The sequence below is a fragment of the Leucopleurus acutus genome, assembly GCF_964270905.1.
Source record: "Leucopleurus acutus genome assembly, chromosome: X".
NCBI classification, from domain to species: domain Eukaryota; kingdom Metazoa; phylum Chordata; class Mammalia; order Artiodactyla; family Delphinidae; genus Leucopleurus; species Leucopleurus acutus.
This window is the reverse complement of record NC_139148.1, coordinates 42390983-42401094: the sequence shown is the minus strand read 5'-3', so window position 1 is coordinate 42401094 and position 10112 is coordinate 42390983. Positions and strand designations below refer to the sequence as shown.

Sequence of the window (10112 nt, the reverse complement as noted above, 5' to 3'; positions counted from 1 at the left end):
CCCTCGCCTCACCACACCCTCGTGGGTAAGCCAGCCCCACCCCCATTCTTGGCCTGCGCTTTGCCTTCTGCCACATGGGCCCGTTCCTGGGATCCACCTCCATTGTTTCCAAGGCTTCCCTGAGACAATCCACATGGACCAGGTGCTCTGCCCAGTGCCTGGCACCTCATCAACGCCCCATCAATGCACATTTTGTCCTAAGTGCTATCTACAGCCTAGCCAGGTCTCAGTTCCAGCTCTGGGTACTCCCAGCAGTCGTCGCACCCCAGGTTTAGAGCTCCCAGCACCCTCTGAGCTCCTGAGAGCCCTGGGCACCTTCTATGTACTCCCAAAGGCAAAGCTCAGTCCCAGCCCACCTTAAGGGCTGGGAAAGTCTGGACTGCCTTTCACTGGCCAACAGGCCATGGGCATCCACTGTCCTTCCAGTGGCATGTGGGTGTCCACTTCTCAGACGCACAGCCCTGAAAAAGAGACCCTACGGCTCTTAGGCCGACACTAGGAGCATGCAAGCATAAGCAGGAACCAGCCTCAGACCCCAGCCTTGGAGACCCCCTTTCTTTCACTAGCACAACGTTTCTGTGGTAGGGGAGACAGTGGGCTGGGAACCCTGGGCTCTGGTATCAGCCTGTCCTGGGGCCGCTTCCCCACACCCTTGGGGTAGTGGGGAGAGGGCCTGCAACAGACCCCTCAAGCTCCAGGCAGAAGCAGGTGCAAAAACAAACGTCTTTCTATTCTGGGTCTGGGCTGGGGCTCAGCCCTTGGACCTCCTTGCTAGGCGATGAAATCCCAACTGCAGAAAGTCCTGGTGCTGAAAAATCACTTCCGAAGGTGGGCAGGGGTAAGTGCAACCCACGGATGGGGCTGGGACAGGGAGAGGGAACTCCTGTAGTCTGTCCTCCCCATGGCCCCGCAGCGCCGAGCATAGGGCAGGTGGGGGCAGGCAGAGGCAGGCAGGAGGCCCTGGCAGTCGTTCCTCAACAGGAGGGCAGCAGTGGGTGGGTGGGGTACGCATATTTAGGCCCCCATGGTCAGTCTGGCCTCAGACTTCAAAGGGCTAGAAGAGGTATTTGCGGCAGGATTCAGTCCCACACTTGCATTCAATACGGACCCGCTTCTTGGGGGAGCCGGGGAGCCCGGCCAGGCCAAAGTTGGAGTCCATGCGGGTGCTCTCCATGTCCACGGGGTCCACTGTGGAGTCATAGCCGGGGGTGGGGGGGGGTACTTGTTAGATAGAAGGCCTAGATGAAGTTGTCCCACTGCCCTTTTTACCACGGGACCCAGGGATCTTAGGGGATGGGAGCAGGTCTGAGGTCTGGGTCAGGAAGGGGTCATGGGGTTGGTGGTTTCAGGCAAGGGCCAGGGCTTAGCACTAGATGGGTGTTCAGGTATTAGGAAGATGGCCAGGGATTGGGGGTTCTTGGAGGAGGGGTGTCAGGGAGCTGTCAGGGGCAACCAAGAGGGTTGTGTCAGGCAGGGGTCAGGAATGGAGGGTCACCTGGGCATCCAGAGGGGCATCTGAACTCTCCTGCCAAAGATCCCCCCTCGAGTGTCTCAGAGGTGGCTAGTTGGTCAAGAAGGGGACTGGTTGGAGGCCACAAGGGTGTCCAGAGGCTTAGAATGAGGAAGGCCAAAGGGGGTTAGGAGCAGGGCGGGTTGGGGGACTGGGGAAATTCAGACAAGATTGGAGTCAGGAGGAGTGTCATAACTGTTGAGCCAAACATCCTCCCCCGGGAGCCCTGGGAGAAGGCATGAGTGTATCAGGATTGGGGTCCAGTGGCTGGGAATTAAGGGACCCCCAAAGGGTAGGCAGGGGTCCAGGAGTCCAGATATGAGACTGGGAGTAAGAACATCTTAAAGTTCCTTGGGGAAGGGTCCTTGTGCCCCACGTCATCGTGTGTCCCTGCCCGCGGTCCCCTGCCACCCCCACCTTGCATGTTGTAATCGAAGGTAAGCTCCTCGCCTGCCCGGATGGTTCTTGTGGCAAAGAAAGCAATGCGGGGCAGCCGCTCATCAAGGTTGTCTATGAAGACGTTGTACACCTGGAGGTTGGGGTCACACTGGGCAAAAAAGAACAGTGGGAGGGTGAGGAGGGGCCCAGCCTGCTCCTCCCGACCCCCCGCCCGCCTTCGGGGTACCCACACTGTGGTTGACAAAATGGGAGATGTTGCCGTAATAGGCGGCGTCCACGGTGTACACATCCTCCACGTAGTCCAGGTCAAAGAGGTAGGTGGCGCCCTGGCGGTCGTAGATCTGGCCCCGCCGCTCTGCCTCCTCTGAGGTAATGATCTGAGGAGAAGGCCACAGGGGAGGGGAGGTTGGCCAAGAAGGTTCAGGAAAGCCAGCACAGCTCCCGACCCCCTAGCATGGCCCCCCTGGAGGAGAACAAGGGAGCAAGGAGGCACCCGCACCCTGCAGCTGGCTCAGCGGGGCTGGGCGGTGTGGACACATGCAAGGCAGTGACGCACAGGGTGTGTCAGCCCTTCTCAGCCCTCTGGAGGGCACTGGGAGTCTCAACGGTAGGCGGAGGGCGGCCACAAGGTCCAGGAGTGACAGACAGAGGTCCCCATAGTGAGATACCCATAGTAGGACATAGTGAGGGGACCCAGATCAAGGGTGAGAAAGAAGAAGACCCAGTACTCAACAGAGAGGGGTGGGGAGAGTGGGGGTGAGAGGCTGACTGATCCAGGGCGAGAGAGCCTGAGGCGCTGCAGGATCCAGCACTAGAGAACCGAGCCAGTGCAGGGCAGTGCAGACAGCAAAAGGAACATGGAGAGTAAGCTGAAGAGAGAGGCCTGGGAAAAGGGAGACTGAGTGAATGAGAAAGGGACTCAGAAGAGAGAGCTAGAGGCAGAGAGTTAGAAACAGACAGAATCTTAATGCAAAAGATCCAGGTCCAGAAAAAAGGCCCAAGACCCCAAGGAGTCTGAGATCACAAAAAAGAGACCAAGGCCAAAAACTCAGAGATGGAAGAGGAAAGAAAGGGGACCAGAGCACAGAGTAGAGCACCTCGCTCAGCCCTGACACCGCACACTGCCAACAACTGGTATTTAAGACAGCAGTAGGCATTTCCTCCTCCCCAGATGGGTCCCCATCTGTCCTAGTAACTGGACCATTATCCTAGCCCAGCCTGTCCTTGCTTCCCAAATGCTGGTGACGGATTCCTCACCCCAGCCCCTGCCACACCCCATCCCTCCTCTCCATCCCTCATGTCCCCTCTTCTGGGCCCATGCCTCTGGGTGAGGTCCCGCGGTAGCCAAGATTGCCCCCTCCTCAGCCTGGGTGCCCCTAGACCAGGGCCGGCCTCGTTCTCCACTCCCGGGTTTCTGCCCGGCCCTCAGACACAAGTGCCAGCACAGTACACAGCAGACACACAGCAGATGCCCATTATTTGTATCCTGCTTTCTAGCTCGGAGACCTGACCTCTGTCCAGCAGTGGTTCTATAGGCAACTCAGGCACTCTCTTCTCGCCACACCCCTTATTCCTTCCTTCTCCCTTCATCAGAGACCCACTGCCCACCACCACCCTCCTGCCACACTGGGCATAAGCCCAAGACCCACCCGGGCCTCCTTCCTTGCTCATCCTCAAGCCAGCCAGTGACCTTGCTCTTCCTACTTCTGGTCTTGACCAGCCTCCGTTTTCTCTAGCCTCCTCCCTGCCTCCTCCCCCATCACCTCCAGTCTCTGCTCCGTGCTGAATGCCAATCAACAACCCCCTTAGAAGACCAAGGCCTATCCCTCAGGCCGCACTGCTCACTGCCCCATACTCCAGCTCCATTCCGTGAGGAACCTGGCTCCCCCATACCCTCAATTTTTGTTTGTTCACTCATTCATTCAGTGGATTTTCATGAGGCCTACCCTGTGCCTGGTCCCAGTACTCAGGGGTTACAGTTGGGTGGGGGAGACACAGGAACCAGGCTTTGTCCTGGCCCTCAGGGGTCAATTTGGTGGGGAAGTCACAGGGACCAGGTCCAGTCTGGCCCTCGTGGGTCACAATCTGGTAACATAGATGGACTCAGACACCCACAGTGCTTAGAGTTTAAGGGGCAGTGGAAAAAAGATACACCATCAAAGCAAACTGCAGATCACACAAGGGCTTTGACCAGATTGAAAAGTGGGGACTCTCCTGAGGGACAAAACAGGAGCCACAGAAGCATTTTGAGGAAGAGTATATCAAGGTCAGTTTCCCTCCACCTCCCACATACTCTTCCTTGTGACATCAGCTCCCAAAGATGTCACTTCTCTGTGCAGCCTTCCTGAAGCTCCCAATCCCCACCCACCGCTGCCTTCAGAAGCCTGGGATCAAAGGACAGCCTCTCCTGGGCTCATGAGCATACTGGGTGGTGTCTGGGCCAGCTTTTCCCTTTGGGCCCCTCCCCAACCAGAGGGAATGCCCACCTCCTCCTCAGTCTCCATCTTCCTGCCTGTTCTGCCCCTACCTGCTCCCCCAGTCTCCCCAGGAGTGAGTCACACTGCAAACCCTGCAGGGCACAAACGGTTCCTTCTCTCTGTCTTCTTTTCATTCCCACTCTGTAAGGGGTGGTCCACCCTGAAAACCTGAGAACAAATCAGTCCATTTCCCTGCTCCCCAGCAATTCTCTGGAGTGACTGGGGAAGACAGATGGGCTAGAAGCTGGCAGCCGGGAAAGGGTTTTGATGGGAATGGGAACCAGAAGACTCAGAGTCCAGTTGCTGCTCTGCCCCGTCCCAGATATGGGATCCTGAATGTTCTCTCCCTGCCCGTTTCCTCAGCCAACCCCGCCCCCCCAAATCCAAAAAACAACACTCCACCAGGTTTGGCAGCACACCAGTTTTAGACATTTGGGCCTTTTTTACCCACTTTACTAGCTTGGTGACTGAGCACTTTACTATACCTCTCTGGGCCTCAGTTTTCTCATCTGTCGAATGGAGATGACAGTGACAATCATCCCAACCTGATAGGGGCTGTTGTCAAAATCCAACAAGATCAGAGATGTGAGAGGGATTTCTGTTTGTTTTTGTGTTAGGAGTGGTTATGAGTACCGTAGCTTGTCAAAATCTAACAGGCTCCCTGATTTTGTGCGCCCTTTCCCGAGAAAGGAAAAACTGCTGCTAATTAAATGATGATATGCCATCATTTAATTAAACTAAAGCGAGACTCACTTTCATTTCAGAGTTGTTAAAATATGAAGAAAGTGCATGTTTCAGAATTGATAAAACAGGCTATGTTCTCTGCTGGGTGAGGGTGGAGATGTTCTGACAGAACGTGGAAGGGCAGCTCACGTGGAAGGACTGTCAGTGCAGAGGTGGAGAGTGAACGGAGGTCCAGATTGGAGGAGGACAGTGTGGTGAACGGGTCGGGGATATGCCCTTGATAACACCCGGTAGGACAGCACCGCAGGGTCCCCAGAAACCGCCATGTTTACAGCGTGGAGGAGTAAGGACACTAAGGAAGAATGGTGGGAAAAGTATTGGGCCCAGGGGACCTTGGGGTGCCAGTGAGATGAAGACTCTTCCTCCTCCTTGCCTGTCAGGATTCTCCTGTGCTGTTGACAGCTCCTCCAAAGACTGTCAGTGCAGTGAAGCTAGGGATACCCACTGCTCTGGACTTCCTCTAGGACTGTTGACTCCTGTGGGTGTGGACACCTCATCCCCTGCACTGCTAACATAGCTCTGGGTGTGACATCTCTTCCACACTGTCACTGTCCCTCTAAGGTCTGGACATCTCCACCAGAGTGTCAGGGCGCTGAGGGTGTGGACACTTCCTCCAGGCTGTCAGAGTCTCTTAGGTGTAGACCTGAGCTCCTTCAGACTGTCATTATCCCTCTGGAGTGAGGACACTTCACTTTCCTGAGTGTCAGGGCAGTGTGGGTGTGGACACTTCCTAAGTCAGACCGCCAGGGTCCTCTGGAGAGCCTGCTCTCTTCCTCAGGTCGTTCTGGGACATGGACACCTCTTCCTACAGATTGTCAGGACCCCCCCCTTCTCTAGACTGTCAGGAACCCTCTGGGCTGTGGTCACCTCCTTCTTCCTCTAGACTGTCAGGTCCTTCAACATGTGGACATTTCCTCCACCCGACCACTGGGATTATCTGGGGTGTGGACATCTCCTTGTCCAGACTGTCAGGGTCCTCTGCAGTGTGGACTGCTCTGCTTCTAGACGGTCTCTGCCCCGCTCCCAGCCCCGGGGGCTATGACCCTCTCTACTTTACAGTTCCTCAGAGCAGGAGCCTCTCCTCTTCATCAGTGTTATCACTACAGTGTAGACATCCTCAGGTGTGCGTCCCTTAGGCCAATTCTGTCACTTCCCAGCCATGTCATACCCCTAAGAGACCCACAGAAATACGGAGGTGTTTGGGGTTGTCATCGTGACAAGGCACACTCATGGATTTAAATGGTCAAGGTCCAGGGATGTTAAATGTTCCCCAATGCATGAGACGGTCCTACGTAACAAAGAACTGCCCCACTCCAAATGCCCACCACGTCCCATCTTAGAAGATGACACTTGCTGTTGGAGACACTTGCTAGTTATTCACCCAAATCCCTTTTTGTTTTCCACTTGGGCATATGGCTGAATCACACTTCACAGCTGCTTTGCACTGAGGTAAGGCCAGTGACTCGGTTCCAGCCAGTAGGTGCGGGCAGACATGATATGCACCGCGTCCAGGCCTGGCCTCTCAGAAATCTCCCCTTCTGCAACCCCCAGCCTACTTGCCAGGCAATGCTGAGGATCAGAGGCGACTCTAAGGCATGGCACAGGCACAAGAGGGAAAGAACCTAGGTGGCCACGCCGTCGTGTGGAAGGATACGACCCAAATGCCCACACTGGTAGAGCAAACGGTCTTATAGCATGCAAAGCCATTAAGATGTGGGGCTCGTCTGGTCCAGCGGCTAGCCTGCTGGACACAGCCCGCCTTTCCCCAGTGTCCTGCGCGGCTAAAAGAGGAGGTAGCCAACCTCCCCAAGGCATGTCTATGTCCTACTCCAGACTGTGTTCCTTTTGTGCAGATAAGTAAAAGGTGCTCCTTCTGGGTAGACACAGCTTGGTGATAAGCTGGACCCTCGTGAAATGAGAAGAGGAAGTGCCTTTTCAGGTGACGCAATCCTGTGCAGACCACACGGTCTGTTAAAAGGAACGCTGCCTGGATTTCAGTTCCCGCTTTCCTCTTTGCTAGGTACCCTTATGAAGTCAACCCAGTCTGGAGGTATTTCAACGTGCCTTTACCAGCTTGGAATACTCGCCCCTGCCAGGATGTCCCTCTCACACTCAGGTTAACCCCCTCAACACCTTTCCCACAGGGAAAGCAGGGAAGCTGCAGGCACACAGTGGGGAGAGCTGGGCGCGCACGGTGGGAACACACGTGGGGAGAGCTGCGCACAGCCCCGTCTCCCTACCTCTCCCACGTACTCCATGACGAAGCTGTTCTTGCGGATCTTCTCCAGCGTGCGGACACCCCAGCCACGTCCATCATCCGTGCGGAAGATGCAAAGGTCATAGCGGATGCCCTTCTGTACCACGCGGTTGGGGCAGTCATAGCCACAGCGGCAGCGGGAGTTGCACTCGTAGATGGGCAGCCCGGCTCGCAGGCGCACCTGGCCCTGGTCATTGTAGGCAAACTTGTGCAGCGACGCCCCAGGGCAACAGCCTCCAGCAGGTGCCCACAAACAGTCTTGGCACTCGCAGCCCACAGCCACCTGGTTGAGGGTGATGCCCTCACCGACACGGTACTCGTTGATGTACACGAAGGCCCGTGGGGGGCCATCCAGGTCCACCTCGTTCTCCACGGTGATGCGTCCCAGGTGGCTGCGCTTGGCGTTGAGCTCCTGCTCCCAGCGCCGGAGCGCCCGCCTCTGCTTGGCCTTCTGCACCAGGTAGTTGGCCAGGCTTGGGTCCAGGTGCCGGGGTGGCTTTGACCGGTGGTGCCGCCGGAGCAGCTCCCTTTCCAAGTCCTTGTGAAACTGCTTGAGAATGCGCACACACTTGAGATTCTGCCGTGGCTCCCAGGTGCTCTCTGAGTCTGGGTACCCACGCCATTTTACCAGGTAATACTCCTGTTCCTGGGGGGTGGGGCGGGGAGGGATGAGGTCACTGTAAGTGATAGACGAGACCCTTGGGCCAGCCCTCATGGGACTTCCATCCCAACGCCTGTGGACAACACCCAAACTGTTCCCCCCGTTTCCTGGAATGACTCTGTGCAGTGGTTAAAAAGCATGGGCTCTAGAGTGAGGCTCACTGGGTTCAAATCCCTCGCTCCTGCTTACTATCTGTCTAAATCCCAACTTTTAATTTAATCTCCCAAACATATTCCCTCCTGCTAGCTGTTCAGTCCAGCTCTCCAAGTCATCCTTGACTCCTTTTTCTCACACTCCCCACATCCACTCTCAGGAGATCCTGTCAGCCCTGCCTTCAAGCTACATCCAGAATCCTACACTTCACACCTCTGTCACCGTCACCACCGTCATTGCTCGCCTGGAGTGCAGCAGCCTCCTCACCTGTCCCCCTGCTTCCACCCTTGCCCCTACAGTCTGTTCTCCACACAGCAGCCAGAGGGATCTTTTCTTGCTGAGCGGCAGCTATAGGATAGAGTTTAACTACACAGATTCTACAACTAGACAAATCCTGAAACTGCCGCTCCCTAGCAGTGTAAACTTAGGCAGTTATTTAACCTTGCTGGGCCTGTTTCTTCATCTGTAAATAAGAAAAAAAAAAGCTGACATTTTTCTAGCATTCGTTATGTAGCAGGTACTGTTCTAAGCAACTTACATGTATTAACTAATCTAACCCTCACAACTCTATATGAGGTAGATACTACTAATTATACCCATTTTATAGATGAGGAAAATTAAGTACAGAGAATTTGGGTAAGTATCCCGGGGTTACAGAGCCAGGATCTGAACCCAAGCATGCTGGCTCCAGGCTGCTCTCTTAACCATCCTGCCATTACCTCCTCTGGCAACAATAACAGTTCCCATTTTACAATGTTGCTGGCAGGATTAAATGAGTTTCTGAAAGGAAGTGCCTGGCAGGCAAAGTGCTCATAACCATTAGCTGTCATTATCTCCACTACTGGGGTCAACATCTCAATCTTTGCAATTGGTTTGTATTCCTAGGGAGGTGGGAGGAGAGATTTATCTGGGGATTCATTCTGGCTCCTGCCGCTCTCGGAAAGCCACTTAGTTTTCCCACCTGTAAAATGGAGATGATAAGAGGGCCTACTAATCCTATTTTTTTAAGATCAGAGGAGAAAATTACTTTTGGAAACAGATGTGGGTAATTGGGGGTAAGGGGGCAGGAAGCCAGCTTCCTTGAGTCACCCCTGCCCCGGCCATGGTCACCCCAGACTCACGCGGATCTTTTTGTAATCGCACAGGTACTCGACTTCAAAGTCATAGAGATTCCTCTTGGAGATGCCAAGGGCAGGGCAGGAGAGTTTGGCCAGGCGGCACAGGTCCTGTAGCTGATTCCAAGAAGACTTGCAACACACACTGCAGCCTAGAACAAAGGGGGCCATGAAGGAACTATTGCTGGGCATCCTGGCAAGGCCAGGGGTCAAAGAGGACCCCAAATCTTCCCTGGGACTTCCAAAGGACTACCTCAGAGTCAGTGAAATTTAATCCACAGGCCTTCCCACAGGCCTTCCCAATGCTAAGACCCTTCTACAACAAAAATGTGCCACTCCCATCTCAATGCTCACTGTCCAAGGCTTTCCCTGGAGCAGCAGACTTCCAAGTGGGATCTGCTGCATGGATTGTCCTAAAGGAATCTATTCCCAGAGCTTCCAGCTCCCTCTATACCATTCCTTAAACTGCCTGCAAACCTGCCTGGAGTTCAAGACCTAATCATCCTTCTCCCCACTTTGCAAAAGAAAGAGAACAACCCCCTCCATCTCAGTAGGGTGCATTTCTCCAAGGTGTGTGGGTAGGGATGGGATTAAAACCTCCAGGGCACCAAACAAAGGCGTAACTAGAAAGACTGGTCCATAATCCTTTATCTGAAGCTCCTGGGGCCAGATGTTTTGGAATCCAAATTTCTTTTTTAGATTTTACAAGTGCAGTTCTAGGTATATCCCATACATTCCCTAACACACCCCTAGTGTGGTCAGGGCATCAAGACATAATCAAATACATTAATAGTTC

At 54.5% G+C, this 10112-nt stretch overlaps 1 protein-coding gene across 2 annotated transcripts; it reads right to left on the bottom strand.

The window, feature by feature from the left end:
* Nucleotides 1-1054: 1054 nt before the first annotated feature.
* SUV39H1 (SUV39H1 histone lysine methyltransferase) lies at nt 1055-9530 on the bottom strand (the record flags this gene model as incomplete). 2 transcript variants are annotated; one of them, XM_082864574.1, is made up of 5 exons in its annotated part: nt 9323-9530; nt 7371-8033; nt 2140-2286; nt 1919-2057; nt 1055-1188 (listed from the first exon to the last, which is right to left on the bottom strand). In XM_082864574.1, exons 1-5 carry the CDS (start codon nt 9506-9508, stop codon nt 1055-1057), a joined length of 1269 nt encoding a protein of 422 aa, XP_082720700.1. In that variant the 5' UTR covers nt 9509-9530. The 2 variants fall into 2 exon arrangements, with proteins under 2 accessions (XP_082720700.1, XP_082720699.1); XM_082864573.1 differs by having other exon boundaries at nt 1928-2057.
* Nucleotides 9531-10112: the final 582 nt, after the last annotated feature.